The 21818-nt window shown below is 37.5% G+C and overlaps 2 protein-coding genes across 3 annotated transcripts in view; one reads left to right on the top strand and one right to left on the bottom strand.

The window, feature by feature from the left end:
* Positions 1–15216, top strand: part of LOC138704542 (transient receptor potential channel pyrexia-like) — a 68852-nt gene extending 53636 nt beyond the window's left edge. For both annotated transcript variants that reach the window (XM_069832541.1, XM_069832542.1), the window contains 3 exons: positions 1219–1373; positions 8419–8765; positions 12568–15216. In XM_069832541.1, coding sequence (XP_069688642.1) covers positions 1219–1373; positions 8419–8765; positions 12568–14953 — 2888 coding nt within the window. In that variant the 3' untranslated portion in view covers positions 14954–15216. The remainder of the gene's footprint in view (positions 1–1218; positions 1374–8418; positions 8766–12567) is intronic.
* The window catches only part of Coq6 (ubiquinone biosynthesis protein COQ6, mitochondrial), a 94439-nt gene extending 72902 nt beyond the window's left edge, over positions 1–21537 (bottom strand). Inside the window, exons 1-3 of the mRNA XM_069832543.1 lie at positions 21307–21537; positions 20954–21144; positions 17249–17494 (exon numbers count right to left, since the gene is read on the bottom strand). Coding sequence (XP_069688644.1) covers positions 17249–17494; positions 20954–21144; positions 21307–21490 — 621 coding nt within the window. The 5' untranslated portion in view covers positions 21491–21537. The remainder of the gene's footprint in view (positions 1–17248; positions 17495–20953; positions 21145–21306) is intronic.
* Between the last annotated feature and the right edge of the window lie 281 nt (positions 21538–21818).

Genomic DNA, 21818 nt, shown 5'->3' with positions numbered 1-21818 from the left:
ATAGGACTTAAAGAAAATAAACTACAATCTGTAATATAATTCCCAATATGATGGAGCTGAATTTTTGTGAAATGCGTATAAACGGATAACATTATTTCTTTGAAGTTGAAATATTATTTCAGAGTAAATGTGTTAAAGTGCTGGAAGACTTCCAAATTTGCGAAGACAAAGTTTTGGTAGACAGTGATTGCGCATAATTCATTTGACAAATATTAGTCTACGCAAAATAGATTTTATTAGATAATGTGTAAAATTCATGATCAGAAAACAACAATTTTTTTTTTCACTGGCAGATGATGATAGTTCCAACCTTTGAAACGTTACGATTTTCACATTTCACGAGCAAGGAAAAAAAAATAATCCAACACAAACTTCCTAACACTATGCTGTTGTTGTTTGTTGTTTAGTCATGTGTCTGAAGACAGGTTTGAACCTCATAAGTGACACCCATAAGGCACCACTCATGAGGCAACTAAGTCAGGAGATAATGGGATAGAGTGGCCTGTACCTTTTCCCCTCTATTGCATACATCGCTGACTATTAACATTAGACTAATCAGACTTCAGATGTATACAAACAATAAATTGTTCTTCCTCTGACACATACCGTCAAGTGAGATGTACTGCCTGATAATAGATGTACATATCAGCTACAATCTCAATCAGAGGAGATTAACACTATCAATCCATTAATTTGTAAATAATAATAAAAATAATAATAATAATAATAATAATAATAATAATAATAATGGCTTTTAAGGAACCCAGAGGTTCATTGCCGCCTCTCATAAGCCCGCCATCGGTCCCTATCCTGAGAAGATTAACCCAGTCCCTATCATCATATCCCACCGCCCTCAAATCCATTTTAATATTATCCTCCCATCTACGTCTCGGCCTTCCCAAAGGTCTTTTTTCCCTCCGGCATCCCGACTAACACTCTACATGCATTTCTGGATTCGCCCATACGTGCTACAGGCCCTGCCCATGTCAAACGTCTGGATTTAATGCTCCTAATTATATAATAATAATAATAATAATAATAATAATAATAATAATAATAGTAGTAGTAGTAACAACAATTTACATAAGAATATTATATACCAATCATGTGTTAAAAAAAGACTTCCTTGTTATATCATATCGCAGGAAGCTGTAAACATCCTCTGCTACGACGGTAATGTTACTGAACTCCCTACATCACAGTTTCATTGTATTTCAGATCGTCGCCGTCACTACCACAGAATGTCGCATAAAAGTGGCGGACTGGGAAGGAAAAACAGTGTCTCTGCGGCAGATTCCAAGATACATCACAACTCAACGAAGTCTATAATCGAGATGGGTCTCCTTAGCAACGGCCCGGCCGATAAACAAAAGGTATTTCCTACATTAATCCAGATCCATGGACTCTGACATTAGTAATACACTAGTTCACGTTATAAAACATTTCACCAGTAAATAACCCTCACCTCAAGAACAAAACCTACCGGCATAGCTCACTGGTAGCAAGCTGGACTCCTGACTCCAAACTCAGCTCGGGTGGGGTTCAAATCCCGCTTGAATTGATTAACTAATTACTTAATTAGGCTTTTTTCCGAGGAGTTTACAAACTGCGAGGCGAATATTATGTAATTCTGACGAATCCTTCATCATATTTCACTGACTAAATAAACTCGTAGTTGATAACAGGGTCATTAAATAACGGATTAAAAAAGTTACAGGGGATTCATAATATCCCTGCAATTACGTGAAATGTTTTTGCAATTGGTTGAGTGTTATTGTGGTATTTAGATTTGTGTGTGTATGTATGTGTGGTCTAAAATGCCTATCCACTTCACTTTGCGTGATTCGGGTTCCGCATACTGCGAATAGATGGTAGAACTGTGACCCATTTTCAATTTGCACACCACTTCGACGGGCCACGTTATGCATGATGTGTATCTGTCAAGAGTTATGTCGTGTAACTAGGGTGAGTGTATGTTAAGTGTTCATGTAAGTATAATGTAGGGAATGGGTGAGGATGATGATGAAGATGAGGAAGGGAGAAGGGGAAATCCGGTTCCGGCACGTAGCCTATACCTGTGTAAGAAATTTGTTCTTATTTATAAGGATTGTGAATATGACTGAAAGTAAAATAACTTTAATGCAATTTATGCGTTGTATCATGAATGATTGTTTTCACGTGTTTCTTTATTGAATATATATCATATTTCTGTACAAGTATTTACAATAGAATTACTGTTTTATCTGAATTGGTTTGTTGGAGAGCCGTTAGTATGGTCTATGATACGAGAAATACAGGAACATATAATTCATGCAAGTAAGTAAGTCTATCCCTCTAGCAAACACCGTATCAATGCAAGAGTCTGATCCGTTGCTAAGCAAGTGACGTCAGAATGTAACTCATTGCCTTTGCTAAACAACTGAAGTCCGATGTTGAAACTTCCGTAACATGTTATCCATTTTACCCTCGATTATAAACGTTTTACGTTAACAGAAATAGATAACAATTCAGTTTTTGAAATCATGTTTCGAATTATACTGACTTTTACAGTTTATGTTTCGAAGTGTTACTCAAAAGAAACACATACATGATTAGCATTTACAGTGCACACAGTTAAATAGGTAAGTTTAGGTTAGGACTGCACACGACGTTTTCTTTATAATTCTAAGACGTAAATTATCCGACTTCATTAACTTTACAATTATTTCAAATAAAATACCTATTCGCATGTTGTAATTATTTATAATAATAATAATAATAATAATAATAATAATAAAAATAAAAGTCATAAATGCGTATTAAATTTTATGTAATTTATTTTCACATTGCCAAAAATTATTTTAAAGCAATTATTTTTTTAATTTACTGGATTTCTGTCACATGTATTTAACAATTATTTCCCTTGAAATCACTGTGTATCAGAGCTTTAAAAATCAGCATCGCAGTAAGTTCACTGGTTTTCACCATATTAAAACCATCCTCTCCCCTTAAGTTCCTCAAGATTTTGCCACGTTACACTGTCTCATTTGAGTATAATGCCACTGCACTGGTGGAAAGGAAGGATGTTCCACAGGAAAGATACTGTACGAGGTCACGTTATGACTCACAAGGTATAGACAACAGTAAATGACTGAGTGAATCAGTCAGAAATACAGTAGGTTAATTGATTATCGTAACGTTTGTTTCCTTCTGAAATAATAAAACATCGGAAAGCAGCTTTTTACATAAAGAGAAAAACTACTGTGAATAAAAAAATCGATTTATAAATTTCATGCAAATGCACATTTTTGGATTGTCCTTGTTGCATTTTATTATTATTATTATTATTATTATTATTATTATTATTATTATTATTATTATCATTATACAGGTTTCTTAATGTAAATACATCTTCCTGCGCTCAATTTTTATACCACTGAAATTTTATTCCTCCATCATTTCTATTTTCCAACTCACCATCCCGCAAACTGTATGATACAATTTTTAAAGATCGTATTTTCTCTTATTGTATCATTTTTAATTCTACCTAATAGAGCATCATGCTGACCTTTGACAATCCATTTCTATTCAGTGCAATTTTGATTTTAATTTTGCATTCATATTCCATGTCATATGGATGGCTTTTAAAGGGCGATAAAATCCCTAGCAAGATTTCTTCCAGAGGAAAGTAATGCTGTGGGTCGTATTTGCTGACTTACAGCACGTATAAGAAACTGTCATTAGCAGAGATCTCCAGGCAAAATTGTTCGCCTAATGTTAAATTTCGACACTGAATAACCCGTGAAGTTGAACGCGTCGTGAAACAAATATAACTATACCTATACAGAGTGTCTGAGGAGGAATATAAAATACTTCAGGATAATGTAGTTTGTGTTAACCTACATCGATTTAACCTGGTGTAGACCTACCTATGTCTGAAGTCTAATGGATGGGGAGAAAAGGAGAAATACTGGAACTTCTTACTTAGTGCCTCGTTTTTCACGCTGTGCATCTCGCTCCATTCTCTATTTAATGTGCCTTGAAATGGTAGCTATTAGATAGTCCAATTTCAGCGTTTCCCCTACAAACATTCAAAGTTCTTTCTCCATTGAATGAGACAAGTGGCTAACAGACTTGGAGCTCACATAGATGCTTCCTCACAGTCCCAAGTTCCCTTACAAGGATGCGCGATCTAATACCTTTTAATTGTTATTCTCTCCCTTTCTATCACCATCCACACAATGATCATGGAGGTATTGGATGTATTCGTAGACAGACAGACAGACAGACAGAAACAGATAGATAGATAGATAGATAGATAGATAGATAGATAGATAGATAGATAGATAGATAGATAGATAGATAGATAGATAGATAGATAGATAGATAGATAGATAGATAGATAGATAGATAAATGAATAAATGAATGAAAGAATAAATAAATGAGTTATGTAGACTATACATATGAATATTATAACTACGAATATACTGCAGTATTAAAGAAAATACATATTATATTTATTACTTTAATTGGAGCATAGATATTTCACGAAATCATTGGAATTTTCTTAAATCCCCTGTAAATTGTTTAATTATTATATTTGACGTGCATCATTCCTAGATAAATTCACTCGTAAAGATATTGAATGGGAACAAAATTCGTCCAATAGTTTAAGAGAAGCCACTGTACACAGAAAGACTCCATGCTAAAACATAAATATTTCGCTATCAGAGATGCTGAAAACGTGTACAGCAGAACCCAGATTATCCGTCACCCTATTAACCGATTGTTGGATTATCCGTCTGTCTTTCTCTCGCTTTTTTTTTTTTTTTTGCTGCAGAAATATATGAAGTACTGTACATTGTATTAGCACGTTATTTTTTTCTAGAGAGTGTCATTACAAGCGTTTACTCTTACACAGTATGTCTATTCTACTGTTCGAGTTGTCATACTGTATAACTTCTATATAAAAAGTCTTGGTGTTAGCAAAATGTCAGATCGCCTTCTAACACAATACAGGACAACATATTGACCACGGACAAAATTATATCCAAGCACTAAGCGGAATTCGAACTCACTACTGTGGCTTCATACAACATTAAATTTTCCCACTTAAACCAATGAATACACTGCTGCCAGTTGAATCCAATTATGTTTATATTAATTATTAATATAGTCCAGAATGAATGTGGTTTCTCTTTTCTGTAGAATTTCGTCATTTCATTTGCGATTCAACAAAGCGTGTTCAGCTGTTCTTCTAAGAAATCTCATCTCTGACGTGTTTAATCTTGCGCACAAAGATCCACATTTCACTTGCTTACAACAGCGTTTGAACAGCGAAAGTGTATATTTTAAGTTCTACGTTTTTTTTAACTTGCTTACACTTGAAACTTTGATTCAACTTCCTAACATTTGTCGAATTGTAATTTTAACATCCTAATATTTGTCTAAATGCAATTTTTTTTTAAATTTTTTTCACTTCAATATGATAAAAATTACCCCAAGATAATTGAACATATTTACTTTTTCTTCTATTCTTCAAAAAAAAAAACGGCGCGTATTAAATTCTGTCATCTATTTCATGACATTCATGAGTCAGTTAGTAATATACGAGAAGGAAATTTAAATAATATCACTCCCCAGACACAACAGCCAGGTTCACAGAATCAAATACAGCAAAACCTGCTGAAACGAACTCTTCCACAAGGCAGTCTCGTCAGTAAATGTCTATTATTTTTGGAACTGATTTAATTTTCCACAGAAACCACGTAAATATCCTCTCATTTCAGTGGTCACCTCTATATGATAGCAAACCATAAACTGGTATGCTATCTTTTCTCTATCCATGGGTAAATAAAATAAAACTTAATTGCTTCAAATTGCACAGACTGTCGAAACTCGTCATAAGACATTTTACTGGATCAAAAGTGGTTTGGTTACTGCAATATCTCACGGGAATCACACCCAGGCCTGAGTGCAGCTCCTGATCAGCAGGCAAATGCACCTGCAGCCCAAGCTACGCTGGTAGCTTGGACGTAGGTAAACATATTAAGTAAAGAGATGGCAGACTGCAAGTTTCCCTGCCAATAATTCAGCAATATTTGAATGTTGTATAATTTGTCTTCAATATACTTCATTTAACATCATTAACTTTCATCAAGTCCATCTTTGGTAATTTCTGGGGAGAGCGATTTCGAACATAATAACATTGTATATGTTTGTTTTTGTTCTAATTGTTCATTTCAAATTGATAAAAATGTTTCTCAAACTTATAAATGTACCAGAAAGCTTACATTTTGATGGTTTGACTGGCATAATTTTTTTTTGTCGCAAATAGACTTAATAATCGGAATAACAATTATATTACTAACTATAATTCAATGATGATGAAACATTGTACGAGAATGTACATATCAAGGGTTAACTTACATATAAATCTGCTTTATTCCTTCATAATGGTAGTTTGAATTAGAGAGCTGCAAAATAGGGCTCACAACCGGTTTTCATTCGACCAGTCAGAGAACATCCATCAAGGTAGAGCATCCGACTGAATGTTCGAATTTCAACCGATTGCCCCTGATGTTTCGCAGGCTAGACAGAACACTGACATTTTCTGAGTACACAAACGGAGTAACAATTGACGAAAATTTACCATGTGTAATTTAAAAAATGTATTTGCTTAATATAGGCCTACAATTGATTGTTAGCTTTATTACACTCATCTTCATAACATATATACAGTAGATGAACAAATGGATACCGGTAGGATCAAAAGTGCAGAAGAATCTCTGTGCATATGCAAAGAGAATCAGACTGTTGAACATTTGATTTTTCACTGTCCAGTGTTCGAAAGGAAAAGACACTTTTTAAGATATCATATCTCGGACTGCAATTTAAATTACTCCACACGCCTTTACCATTTTCTTAGAAAAAAATGTTGTTACAAACAATTCACAGAGTTTATACACCACATCCACGCAAAACTGTAGCTGTTAATTGTATATAAATTAATGATGTTATAAAATCCTAATGCACTATGTAAAACAAGGTGTCTATCTTTGGGACATAATAATAGTAATAACAACAATAACTATGTTTGTATTATAGATTTTACTATTGTTGAGTATTTGATGACAGGTATATAGTTTGTAACCATAAGTAATTTTGTTTTTATTTTTTTTACTATCGCAAACCAACTATATAATAGGTGTTTTATTTGTAACTACGCCAATTCTGTGCATTATCTCATTAATATTGCTTAAAATTATGTATAAGATCACAAATTAATGTAATAATCTTGCAATTTCTCTACACCTTCGATTATAATTTCTAATTTTATTTCATTTTGTTTTAACTGGAAGTAATTATTGCATAACGTATTTAGTATTGTTTACTGTCTCTTAATTAGTGTATTTATGTTGTAACTATGACTCAGACCTACTATTAATTCTTTAAAATTGTGTATTATCAATACATAATATATTTCACATGTAACAAACTACAACCCTAATATACCAAAGGTAAAATAGGGTTTCAATATTTGGATAACAATAATAATAATAATAATAATAATAATAATAATAATAACAACAAAGGAAATAAGTGTAATGCGTAATCTGAAATATTGTGTGTAAAGAAATGCAAGATTAGAATAATTTACAATTACTTACTAAATAGAAGAGAAAATAAATAAATACATACATTCTACGTAACTTTTACACTTCAAAAACTCAAAATGCATACCTCTAAAACAGTAGTTGTTAATGCCTTTTAAGTACTCTAAGCAGATGCATTATTTGATTAATAAATCACTTTTAAAAAGAGTTTTTCTTTGCTCTTGACGATACCGACCGTAATACATGAATGAATGAATCAACTAATAAATCAATGAATGAATCAACTAATCACTGAATCAGTCAATAAATAAATCAATGAATCCATGGATTAATGGATCGATTGATTGATTGACTGTAGTGAGAGAAGAATTATCAATTAAATAGTAAGCCTACACGATGATAATCGCGTCTTTGCAAGGCCTCTTGGAACTCCTGCATTGCTCATTATGGTCTGCCTTTGCCGTCCACTCACAATGAGTGAGAAACAACTCGAATATTCACTAAATCGAACCTGAAACACTCCACGACATAGAAGAGCTTTGCATACTAACTACAGTGCCAGGTGTTCAATAGCAGTATATAGTTTCTATTTTTCGTAACCGATTGTGCACGACTTTAGTTTGAATTACTTTCCATATTAAACTGATACAGAAACAGAGCCAAATGGGATTTTAAGTCAAACTGACGTGAGAACAAAGACACCACAATAAAACAGTATTTATGCTCAGCCTATTGAATAAGAAGTCATCAGCTATATGAATTACTTATTATTATTACGAACCAAATGTACTTAAAATTTCTAAAAATAAGCTCAATTCTTAGGAGCCCCGGTTGCGCTGGGTAGATGAGGATGCAGACATGGATCTGGAGAAAGGCAGCATCTCCAGTGAGGAGGAAGCTGCCTCTGGCTCAGACAGTGAACCCAGAGTACGAGCAAGGAACGTGCAAGACATCTGGACCAAGACCGAGGTGGAGGAAGGTCTGAGAGCCCTGCCAGGTAGTGAGGAGGTCACCATGCTTATGGAATCAGGGGAGGAGGCTGGTCTGGTCAAGCACCCACATGGGCAGACGACAGGGCTTCTTATGGCTGCTTGGAAAGGCAATGCCCACATGTTGACAGTATTGCTGGAATTCGGAGCTTCGCCTAGTGTGACAGATGTTGAGGGAAGGTACAGTGCTAGTAGGAATATTATTATGGAAGATCAATACTAATGGAAAATTGGATGCAGTGTGGAAGTGAAATAACCTTACAGATTGAAAGGGACAATAAGGTACACTTAAATTAAATGAAAACCTATATTACGTTTTATGATTAAATGTATGGTTAATTAGTAAATTAAGTTTGAAGTTTTAGCAGTGCGGCAACATTGCCACTAACACACATTACTTGTGATACAGGTGTAAGAGATCAATGAACTCGGTCTGTTTCGGTAGGTGAGCTACTCTCTGCCTCGACATTGCCACTTGTTGCATCATGCAGTGGCTTGAAATTAGAGGTTTTTAAAATTAAATTTACACAAAAACAGTCCATGTTACCGAAATATGTCTTACTTACAAATGGCTTTTAAGGAACCCGCAAGCTCATTGCTGCCCTCACATAAACCCGCCATCGGTCCCTATCCTGTGCAAGATTAATCCAGTCTCTATCATCATATCCTACCTCCCTCAAATCCATTTTAATATTATCCTCCCATCTACGTCTCGGCCTTCCCAAAGGTCTTTTTCCCTCTGGTCTCCCAACTAACACTCTATATGCATTTCTGGTCAGAGGGACAAATTATTCTTTATTAGATTTCCTATCAATGTGAACAAAAATCACGATCTCACTCACAATAGTTACCGAATAAAAGGTTGTTAAACATTTGGGAAAAATATTTTTTTCTGAAAAAAAAAAAAAAAAACTATGAACTTTCCACCAATATGATATTATAGTTTTTTGTTACATACAACATGAGCTATTCATGAATGCCATGGTATGAAAGAAAAATTTCATAACCTCGAGCGGGAATCGAACCTGTGACTTCCTGTTCTCCGGTAGGCGCTCTACTCGCCAGTATGAAAGGATAATTCCAAGCCTTTGGCGTGAGACGAACTCGATAGCTCAGTGGTAGAGCGCCTGATCGGAGAACAGGAAGTCGCAGGTTCGATTCCCGCTCGAGGTTGTGAAATTTTTCTTTCATACCATGGCATGATTGTGACTATAATAGTATTTAAATTCATTAATATGTCACATCAACGGACGTGTATACGTCACCAAACATCGTAAGATGAAGATGAGCTATTCACTTTGAAAATCTGCAAGGCTATTTCACTGCCATTCTGTATATTATATTATAAGCACCAGATAAACTTAATGAGCAGTAATATTTCACGAAACAGATAATTCCCGTTCTTTAACAACTGAGTGAATGGTAACAGTACTTGTAACTCTTAACTCCTTGTCTCTTTGAAACTACAGAAATCTTTCATTGATAAGATGATGATACAAATTTGTTACATCGTTTCCAGAACCAAAAACCAGTTTAGTAAGGGAAAGGAGATGCTACGTGAGAACATAACTCATATGATACAAGTTCGTGGCTACAAGTCAATCATATGAGTGCGCTCCTTGTATTATGACATAATATATGTCGAACACGGAGTAAGGCCACAAAGGGAAAAAACCAAAAGAGAAAGATTCGATCTGGTGCTGTGGACTGAGCCTTGGCGTAGCTTAGTGATAGAGCACCCAGTGAGGAGAACTGGGGGTGCTGGGTTCGATCTCCAGCACGGGAACAAATTTTTCTCCATTATCAATAATAATGTCACATCTTTCAGAGAGGTAAGGGAAGAGAGATGCTACAGTGAGAACATAACGTCATATGATATAAGTCCGTGGCTACAAGTCAATCATATGAGTGCGCTCCTTGTATGATGACATAATACGAGGCCTGTCTAAAAAGTATCCGACCTTTAGCCAGAAAAAATATTTCAAATACCTGACGGGGTTGGGACCCTAATCCCCTTCAAAGTGGGCTCCTTGTGCTTGCACACACTTAGCCCACCGATCCTTCCACTGCCGGAAACACCTCCAGAAGTCTTCTTTTGGAATGGTGTTCAGCTCCGTCGTCGCGTTCCGCATTATCTCTTCTCTACTCTCAAAAACGGGATCCTTTCAGTGGTGTCTTCAATTTTAGAAACAACCAGAAGTCGCAAGGAGCCAGGTCTGGAGAGTAGGGAGGTTGGCGAACGGTTGTAATTCCATGTTTGGCAAAGAAAGTGTGGATCAATTGGGATGAATGTGCGGGGGCGTTGTCGTGATGCAAGTGCCAATTTTTCGCCGTCCACATGTCTGGTATTTTGCACCGAACTGCATCATGGAGTCGCCGGAGAACATCGTGATAGTACTCCTTTGTCACCGTTTGTCCTTCCGGTGCGTATTCGTGATGCACAATTCCACGGACATCAAAGAAAAAGAGTCAGCATCACCTTGATTTTGCTTCGCACCTGCCGCGCTTTCTTCGGCCTTGGAGACTCGGGATGCTTCCATTGCGACGACTGTCTTTTTGTTTCTGGGTCGTACCCGTACACCCATGACTCATCTCCAGTTATCACGGTGTTCAGAAACCCAGGATCAGTGTTGGCGGTGTCCAGAAGGTCCTGTGCAACGTCACGACGGAGGTCTTTTTGTTCCGGGGACAACAACTTGGGCACGAATTTCGCAGCCACTCGGTTCATGTTCAAATCATCACGCAAAATTGCATGTGCAGAATCTTTACTCACTCCAACCTCTTCGGCAATCTCCCGCTCGGTCAAACGACGATCTGCCATCACCAAATTTCGCACCCTCTCAACAACAGCTGCACTCCGAGCAGTTTGGGGCCTGCCACAAAGCTGCTCACTCTCTGCTGACGTGCGGCCATCTTTGAATCGGTTGAACCACTCCTTAATTTGTGTTACACCCATCGCATCTTCCCCAAACACCTGCTGAATCTTACGAATTGTTTGACTTTGAGAATCACCAAGCTTTTGACAAAATTTGATGCAGTATCTTTGCTCAATTCGTTCAGTCATCTTGCGAGAAAACTAAATCCGACAAACACTTAGAACAGCACCTTACTTGGCGACCACCAGCCAGTGACTGGCACAAGCGAATGCGGTGAAAAAATTCAAGCATGCGCATTACGGTTCCTCCTTCCACCATGCACAGTGGCGCCACCTTAGAATCACTACTTTGCACGGGAAAATTTAAGATCGGATACTTTTTAGACAGGCCTCGTATATGCCAAACATGGAGTAAGGCCACAAAGGGAAAAAACCAGTACATAGTGCACTGGGCATTGTGCCACTGTCATATATTCTGTGACACAGTACATGAGAGTAGGCCACCAAAGGGAAAACTGAGAAGATTCGATCCAGAATCGGAAATGGTATCCGGTGTGGCTTAGTGGATAAAGCATCAGCACATAGAGCTAAAAACCAGGGTTGAGTCCCGGTACCGAAGATAATTTTTCTCTGTTTTATCCATTCTTCATCATATGATAAGGCATAATTCCTGCACAGAAATATTATATATACTTCGGTACATCATAATAATATCAAAGGAGAAAGATTCGATCTGGTGCTGTGGATTGAGCCTTGGAATAGTTCAGTGGTAGAGCATCTAGTGTGTAGAACTGGGGGTCCTGGGTTCGATCTCCGGCGCCGGAACGAATTTTTCTCCATTATTAACTAATAATGTCACATGGTACGGAGAGGTAAGGGAAGGGAGATGCTACAGTGAAAACACAACGTCACTTAATTAATAGCACTAAAACCGAAAAGGATAAGGACGAGAAGGGAGCAGTACCGTGTGAATTAATCTTTAATCAGAACATTAGGCAGTTAGATCAGTCAGTCAGTGAAGCCATGATTGGTTTCTGGAAGCCACACTTTCAATGGACTCCCACTTTTGCTGTAAACTGCAAATTCAAACTTATTTTTTCTTTCTAGGACTTCGTTACATCTAGCAGCCTGTGCTGGAGCTGCAGACTGCGTACACCAGCTTCTATCACATGGTGCTCCTGTGCAACCATGGGATTCCCACCACCGGGCCACTCCACTACACTGTGCTGCCAGTGCAGGGAACCTGACTTGCCTGCGCCTGCTTTTAAAGTTCGGTGCAGATATAAACGCAGGTCTGGCAGGGAGAAGTGCTCTACACTATGCAGTCCAAAGTACTGCCATTGACTGCGTCCGTGAGCTGTTGAAGTGTGGTGCCAACCCCAACACCCCTCAGGTATACACAGAGACCCCACTTCACGTAGCAGCAGCCACCGGATCAGCTGTCTGTGTTCGTCTGCTGCTGGAGCACGGAGCAAATGTACGTGTACAATTTGGACCACGTAAAATAACTGCATTACATCTTGCAGCAGAAGATGAGAGTGCAGAATGTTCTAAATTGCTCCTGGATGCAGGCGCAGAAATCAATGCGAGAAATCACCGCAACCAAACACCCCTCCATCTAGCAGCTCTAGCCCAGTCAGGCGAAACAATGGAATTATTGTTATTACGCGGGGCTGATCCAAATACCGAAGACATCGATGGCCGAACACCACTGCACAGTGCAATTGTGAAGATTTGTCGCTCTTCTGAGTGTGTACGTCTGCTTCTTGACGCGGGAGCAAATGTGAACAAGCCTGATGCTTTTGGGTACACACCCCTGCACATTGCGGCTCTGAATGAGATCTCCAGTTGCGTGTATCTGTTGCTGACCTACGGTGGAGATGTAACAGCAAGGACAAATGGTGGGGTATCAGCACTCTCCTTTATTGTCAGACGCACACCCGACATTCTACCAAGAATACTCGCTCAACTGGATGCGTCTATCAAGCTCCACGACCATGAAATTGGTGATGTAGACTGTGAACTGAAGCTGGATTTTCGTATACTTGTGCCAAGTGTCGACCGTGGCGAGAGTGGACTGCTGCTAACATTAATAGAAGTCGGTCAGCGACACATCTTGAAACATCCACTCTGTGAAACATTCCTCTTCCTTAAATGGAAACGTATTAGAAAGTTTTTCCTTATTAGTCTGTTCTTTCACGCTATTTTCGTGCTGCTTTATTCGGCATACATGGTGGGAGTGTTTCTGAAAAACTGTCCGATGTTAGAACCAAATGAACCCAAAACTGATGAGTGTGGAATTCTCTTTGTTGTGAAAGCTACAGGTTACGCTCTACTGACATTTAACATGCTGCTGATAGCAAAGGAATTGTTCCAAATGGCGCACAGCTGGGCCGGGTATGTAAGCCACTGGGAGAACTGGCTTCAATGGCTCATCATAATCAGTGTGTTTCCATGTGTTCTACACCATCAAAGTGCTAATGATGTAAGGGACGATGTTCTCACGTGGCAACATCATGTAGCTGCGATTGGGATCTTCTTAACCTGGCTTGAACTAATGATGCTGGTAGGGCGTTTCCCGATATTTGGTCTCTATGTACAAATGTTTACTACAGTTGCTGTAAACTTTGCAAAATTTCTGTTAGCATACAGTTGTCTCCTTATAGCTTTCAGTTTGAGCTTTGGAGTTCTCTTCCCCAATTACAAATCTTTTAAGAATGTAGTCTGGGGTCTGATGAAAACTGTTGTTATGATGTCTGGAGAATTAGAATTTGAAGATATTTTCTACACAAGTGAAAGTCCTGTTTTGTACCCAATCACAGCACATCTGATCTTTCTCGCATTTGTCCTCCTCGTAACAGTAATTCTGACCAATTTAATGGTAGGTCTAGCAGTAAATGATATTCAAGGCTTGCAGCAGTCTGCAGGGTTGGATAGGCTTGTTCGTCAGGCTGAACTCGTAGCTCACCTTGAAAGCATGCTTTTCTCCAGACTACTACGATGCCTCCCCAACAAACTACTTACCCTCTGCCATCGCAGTGCCTTAATAACATTTTCACCGTATCACAGATCACTTTGTATTCGTCCGAACGATCCTCGAGAAAGACGTATTCCAAGAGAGTTGGTTAAAAATGCGTATCATTTGGTGGCGAACAGAAGGGAAAAATCAAAGTCCAGGTTTAGATACAGCTCTACGTCATCCTCAGATGTCGCCAGTGGATATGCAGATGGAGACTATGTTAAAATAGTCTATCCACAATCAAGATACTCTGTGAGAAGTGACACAGAGCCATTACGAGATAGCTACCACAACAGCACCCCACAGGTTAATTCCAAGTACAGAGAGCCAGATTCGGCAATAGACCAACTTCTCTCCCATATTTCCACCCTGACTGACGAACTTCAGCAACGAGATATAACATACAATCAACGTTACAACATGCTTATGGATGAGATCTCTGCTCTCCGAAAGGAAGTGAAGAAAAGTGATTAAGTTAAGACAACTTACTGATGTTAATATGCATTCAAAAACGAGAGCTGTTCGTCATTGCCAGAACATTGTGCTGTTTCTCCGAATAATTTCACTATGGCTATACGAGCACACTTCAGGCTCTCATTAGAGACGAAAACTTTTTGTAAATCGGAAGATTTTGTTCAATGTAAAAATTTGTTATTTTATACTTCTGTTAAGATTCATAAATATTAATAAATATGATACTGATAACAGTTTCTTAATAAAACTTTATATATTTTTAATATCTTAACTTTATTATCACCGCAATTATCATATTCACAATCATGATCATGGTCATCATTTTATTTTCAAACTCCGGGAGAGCAGAGAATACTGTAATAATTATATTTATTTGAAGCAAATCAATGACATTACCAACTTCTGATTTAAATATTTCTTATTTATAACCTAAAGTTCTACTGTATTCCACAGTTTGCTAATTTACCTACAAAAAATTAGAAAATACTTCTGGGAGTGCTCTTTATTGGAAGGTAAGAAGCAGAATGGGTTAAATGATTCCAAAAGCGGCCATTGGAAACAACTTCTGAGATGTAGGTACACCCTAAGACAAAAAAAAAGGGAGTGGGAGGAAAGCTCGAAAAAATACGTGATGATCAGCAGACCTCGGATACACTTGTATAAAGCTGCATTCATAATAAAACATTTTATGTTTTCCTTTGATCCTTTGCAATGGGTGTCTTGCACCAAGAGTATGCATAACATACTCATAAAGAAACATTCGACCGATTTTCTGGGGTTGAGTGGTTTAAAGTGCTGGTGCACTACTTGTAAGATCATAGGTCCGTATCCTGCCTGTCTTATTTTTATCTTTCGTTAACACGAGTAAGACTGCATTTTAATCAATTATTTTTATTTTTTGTTTAATAAAAAGTATTTAGCAAGCTGGTTATCGTCTGGTTTTAGCAGTTAAATCATTTGTGAGTTGTGGCATTGATGTGCACACACCAGTAGTGGCTCCTGCGTATTTCTTAAGAGGAGGAAAGAAGTTAACAGCACGAAATGATGCCTTCTTGAATAAAACATGCTACAAATTAGCCTACATGCATACATTTAAGACCAGGTAGTGTTGGGGTTGGCTTTCCCTTCTGTATAGCAATAATCTATTCTTGTAAACTGAGTTTCCCAAATTTTACAAAATATATTATGTTTTCACTTCCATTCAATACTGAATTGCACAAATTAACAATTACAAGGAAATTCACAACCTCGCAGCATTTCTCGCGCACACTACAGCATCACACGTGTTGGAAGAGTCTATAGCTGCTAAAGTGCTAACACGTAATCGGAACCGTTTTACGGAAATGGGAATGGGAAATAATCTCAGGAAAGCGAGAACACTGCACCCAATCACGTGGTCTATGTTGCCACATGTACATTTTACAAACTCACTATCACATGCTTTTGAAGAATGTCAGGTCTTGTGGCTGTTGCCCTGTCTAGTAGACATTGAATGGAAGTGAATTTCAGGGGCCAAAAGACCTGCGATATTAACGTAGAACAAACTACTTCCTCTTTATTTTATATAAACCCAACTTTAACTTCCAAATATCCTTGAAATATTCAAACCATGAATAGTAGCCTATATAAAGTGCAATGAATAATATTTATTTATAATTTTAAAAAAAGTTTATATGGTATCTTTCATAGCGTTGCGTTAAAACTGTTTTTATTGTGCCTCCTCCTAGATGTGTTATAGTCTGGTTGAATTCAAAATCGTTAGATGGCAGCGGTAGCGAGCTTGCTGCACGACCAGTCGGTTTCTATTTCCCGCCCATGCGCTGATTCAGAGGAGGATCTCCTCCCTGTGTGTTCATTTACTTGCTTTAAGAGTCTGCTTCTTTCTCTGGCCGCTAGTGCGCTGTTGTCTATGTATGTTAACTGCAGTAAAGGAGGAATGGATTGACTTTCCTCCACACAAACAATCTCGCATCTTCCTCACAGTTTTCTAGCAGCACATGAGCGCGCGTCGTTTAAAACTCGATCAACCGAAGTTTTCTTATAGCTGAGAACTTAAAAATTATCGAATCTTCTTAGAATTTCAAGGCACATATTTTATGTGGTATTTACTTTCAAAAGAAAAAAAAAATATGAGGAGGACGTTCCTCCCTTCCCTCCCCCAAGGAACCGCCACTGGCACACACAAAAACGAAAAATAAAATGTTTTTCTTTCTTTCTTCTAAGAACAATGAAAATAAAATGAAGAAACAAATCCCAAAGAAAATAATCTATGAGTAATATAAAGAAGTTACTCACCAGCAAGTTGCAAAAATAAGATGAACCATTTTCTAAGTCGACTCTCACTTCATTTGTTCCAGAGTGCTGAGGAAGCTGACATCCTTTTATTTTTGCTTGATAGAGTACGGTAAGATTTTCAGTCAGTTTTTCAACTTGTTTATTTACAGCAGCCAACAACACATCATTCTCCACAATGTATGCAACATCGTCACACATGTTATCATAACTGAATGTTATCATTGCATCAGAACATGCTTCCCACACCTGCAAGAGAAGTACGACACATAAATGTCTCATTACGAAACAAGAGCTTAAAGTTTATTTACTTTTTATGGTGTAGATAGATTCGACAAGCATATCCTGTCACGTGGGGTCAAAGCAAATAGTTTTTTTAACAAGCCTACATTAAAAAATTTCACCTTTAGTCACCAGTGGACGTCAAATTCGACAATACAGAACTGCTTAAAGAAGCAACCCAGAGTCACTGCATATTGCATCCTATTCTATGTTTTTACAAGGACATTTTCTGGGGCACCACATGTCCAATGTTGTATACGAGTCATTGGAGAAGCCGGTGACAAAGACTGTTGTTGCTGCAGATTCCATCAGACAAATACAAAAGACGACAAGTCCATGCTGTGCCAGTGAGCATTTAGGAGAATCCAATGTTTCTAACATTAAATATTAATGCGTTGTATAGCATGCAAATATTTTCAATTACACAACACCTAGACTCGAAACAAAAAATAATCTTTCTAACATTAAATACTAATGCATTGCATAACATACGAATATTTTCAATTACACAACACCTAGACTTGAAACAAAAAATAATCTAGTATAAGCTAAAATGTAAAGAAGTTTACAAATTTAAATATCAACATTGATAAATCTGGCAAGATGTGTCTAAGAATTCGCCATGGGATTACCTAACATTCGCCTTACATTTGGGAAAGGCTTCGAATACAGTAAATACAAACAGATTATCAGCACAAGGAAGATTCGAAACTATGCTTGAGTGTAACCTTGGATAATGAGTCCTGTTCACTTCCCCCAGACTATGCTGGTAGACCTGAATATTGTCAGTTTGTGGACAATACGAGAAACCATGTACTAATTGATAAGGGAAATTTATGAGCTAAATACAATAGTAGTAATTAAAATAGTGAGTAATTAAATTGGAAGTGTTTTGAAATAAATTCTTGTTACACTTTCAGTATTTATGTAGATATGTTGATTTTGAGTGGGTACTAAACCACCAAAACCACTCTGATAGCATCACCCCTGTTTGTCCTTGGTTCCCAACAGACACGTAGGCCTAGCTTTGAAATGAGAGATGTTTATGACTCGGTGCAAAAGCCGAATGCCACACATCATCAATTACCTCCTTTGAAGAAAATGTGATCTACATCTTGAGATCATGCACTTGCCTTAGGCCTACATTTCAAATGCAATTTAGTGCTTTGTATTACGAAAAAGGATGAATGAAACCTATCAAGACAACGGCAAAAAAATGCAAGGTGGGACATCAGTTACTATGAAAACATTTATGGATATTCCCACATTCTGACACTTAGCTTATTGTTGTCAATCCCTAATCCATTTGTGTAGATTATGAAATACAGATTTCTCTTTCAGCTTTCGTCTGGCATGTCAAACTTACTTTCCTTATGGCCTGCTTTGTTGAAATAACAACAATCAGATGTCGTTTCAAATATTTAGGCGTCTTAACTTCTTATAGGTTAAGAATTGAAATGAACTGTGAAAAACTCATTAATTTGGTGGAGAAATATTCATTTCTTGACGACAAAAGACACAAATACTATTGCAATAATACAGAGCGTTCCAGTGATAAGTACTGGTTTATTCTTTTGCCACTGGGCGGCAAAGTGCTTGAGCAATCGCCAGCAACCGGGTCCTTAAACTCATGCACTTCACCGAATTAAAACTTACAAGCACACTTACTAACAATATGTTGTATTTAACATTAATTATTATAGGCCTATGTTATATTAATTACACAATGTTGCAGGCCTACTCACTCTCATGACAATAACTGCTGAAGGTGTTGACCATTTTGCACTAAACAGAGTTCACATCACTGTAAAAACCATTGTTCACATTCATGAGCTTCACTGCACTAATTTGTCTCACTGCGTCACGAATATTATCTTTCAGTTGTTCAATTGTGCGAGGATTATTTGCATACAACCTATTTTAATTTATAGGGAACACTAAAAACAAATGAAAATCAAAATTTCAGGTATAACTCCCTGTAAAGTTGATTTGAATAATTTCGAGGAAAAATTTTTCCGGGGCCGGGCATCGAACCAGGGACCTTTGGTTTAACGTACCAACGCTCTACCAACTGAACTACCCAAGAACTCTACCCGACACCGATCCAATTTTTCCCTCTATATCCACAGACCTCAACGTGGGCTGACAACCATCAAGCAACCAACATTGAGTGCACACTAACTCCGTGTGACTTAAATTGTGGTTTTCTGTTAACGAACAGTGACGTGTATTATGCAAATCAAGATTTCGGGTATAACTCCCTGTAAAGTTGATTTGAATAATTTCGAGGGAAAATTTTTCCAGGGCCGGGCATCAAACCCGGGACCTTTGGTTTAACATACTAAAGCTCTACCCAGGACATGCCAGACGAAAGCTGAAAGAGAAATCTGTATTTCACAATCTACATAAAAAAAAAATCCCTCGAAATTATTCAAATCAACTTTACAAGGAGTTATACCTGAAATCTTGATTTGCATAATACACGTCACTGTTCGTTAACAGAAAACCACAATTTAAGTCACACGGAGTTAGTGTGCACTCGAAGTTGGTTGCTTGACGGTTATCAGCCCGCTCTGAGGTCTGTGGATATAGAGGGAAAAATTGGATCGGTGTCGGGTAGAGTTCCTGGGCGGCTCAGTTGGTAGAGCGTTGGTACGTTAAACCAAAGGTCCCGGGTCCGATGCCCGGCCCCGGAAAAATTTTCCCTCGAAATTATTCAAACTAAAAACAAAGTTAACAATGTTTTTTTTTACGGCGATGTGAACTCTGTATAGTGAAAAATGATCACCACTTCAAACAGCTACTGTCATGAGTGTGAGTACAAAATTCTGTAATTAATATAACATATAATAATTAATGTTAAATACAACATATTATGGTTAGAAGTATCCATGTATGTTACAATTTGGTGAAGCGCCGTGAGTTTAAAGGCCCGGTTGCCAGCGGTTGCTCAAGCACCGTACCACCCAGCGGCCAAAGAATAAACCAGTACTTATCACTGGAATGCTCTGTAACATACGTGATAACGCCCAGAGGGGAATAAGTAACACACTAGGAAACACTACAGGTAAGAAACAATCGAACGATTCATCTTGTTTAGCCACTCTGTGCTGCACCACGCTGCATTGTTCTAACGGGAGGAACTAGAGAAAATATTAGAGCAGCATAACGTGATGTGAGAGGGCCATTATTCAGTCCAGGAACTCAAACATTAATAATTTCTTCGTCATTATTCGTGATTTTGTTCAGTCAAGAGTTTGAAGACTATAAATCTCTTACTGCTATAAAATAGATTAAGAAAGATGGAGTTAAAGATCACAAGTCAGTAAGCAACGGTAACAGCGCTTCACAACATGTATGCACTTTGACAGCTCTCATAGTCATAGTTAGTTACTAACGTTTAATGCCTGCTAATATACGACGTACCTGCATCTTTTTTACAGATTTGTATCTAGCGTTTGTGATATGTTCCCATGCTCCGATGGACTTCATAAGAGATTTGGTGCCACTGTTTAACGAAGACACTCTGTTGCTGTAGTGTGTCTTCAAGTCCCCACTATGCTTTGGACCTCCTTCCAGTAACAGTATTTTCTTTTCTGATAGTCTTGGTGCCTGCGCTGAAATCAAAAGCATTTTGACATAATTATTTAAAATAAGACAGTGACATGTGTAAAGGTTGCTTTTGTTTCATACATTACTTATTTTCTTTGCATTAAGTTATAAAATAAAACGGTAAAAGTGTATACAAAATATACTTGGACGTTCATGTATTTTCTAACCTAAACAACATGCCAAAGTAGTTCCAACCATTCCTCCACCAGCAATGACAATGTCATAATACGAATGTTTATCATCTGTGTTTGATAATGTAGAGGTACTTCGCCAAAGAAAAGTAACGTTACTTGAAAATAAATTGCAAGAACACACATTTCGCGTTCTACTCAAAATACTCAAGCCCGCCATAATTCCTTTCAGTCGCTCGTCAGTCGTCAAACACCGAACGCTCACTGCTCTTGTGCACATGCGCAGCACGTGAGTTTAATCATTTCTCAGGAACACCAACCTACTTTCATAAAAGTTACTTTTAAAGTATACATACATATAGACTATTTCCAGCTATGGTCTTGGGAAATAACATTTATATAGCAATTAGAATTTCCTTAATGCAGTAGTATAGCTAATTTATAATATAATGTAAATTTATCTACTTAAGAAAAATAAGTATTCATTTTATCTTTTGCAAATATTATTCTAATGTTGGTTTAAAGTTGTTTACATTTCCATAGCAACT

Source organism: Periplaneta americana, chromosome 8 (assembly GCF_040183065.1).
Source record: "Periplaneta americana isolate PAMFEO1 chromosome 8, P.americana_PAMFEO1_priV1, whole genome shotgun sequence".
NCBI lineage: Eukaryota > Metazoa > Arthropoda > Insecta > Blattodea > Blattidae > Periplaneta > Periplaneta americana.
This window is presented reverse-complemented; position numbering and strand designations above follow the sequence as displayed.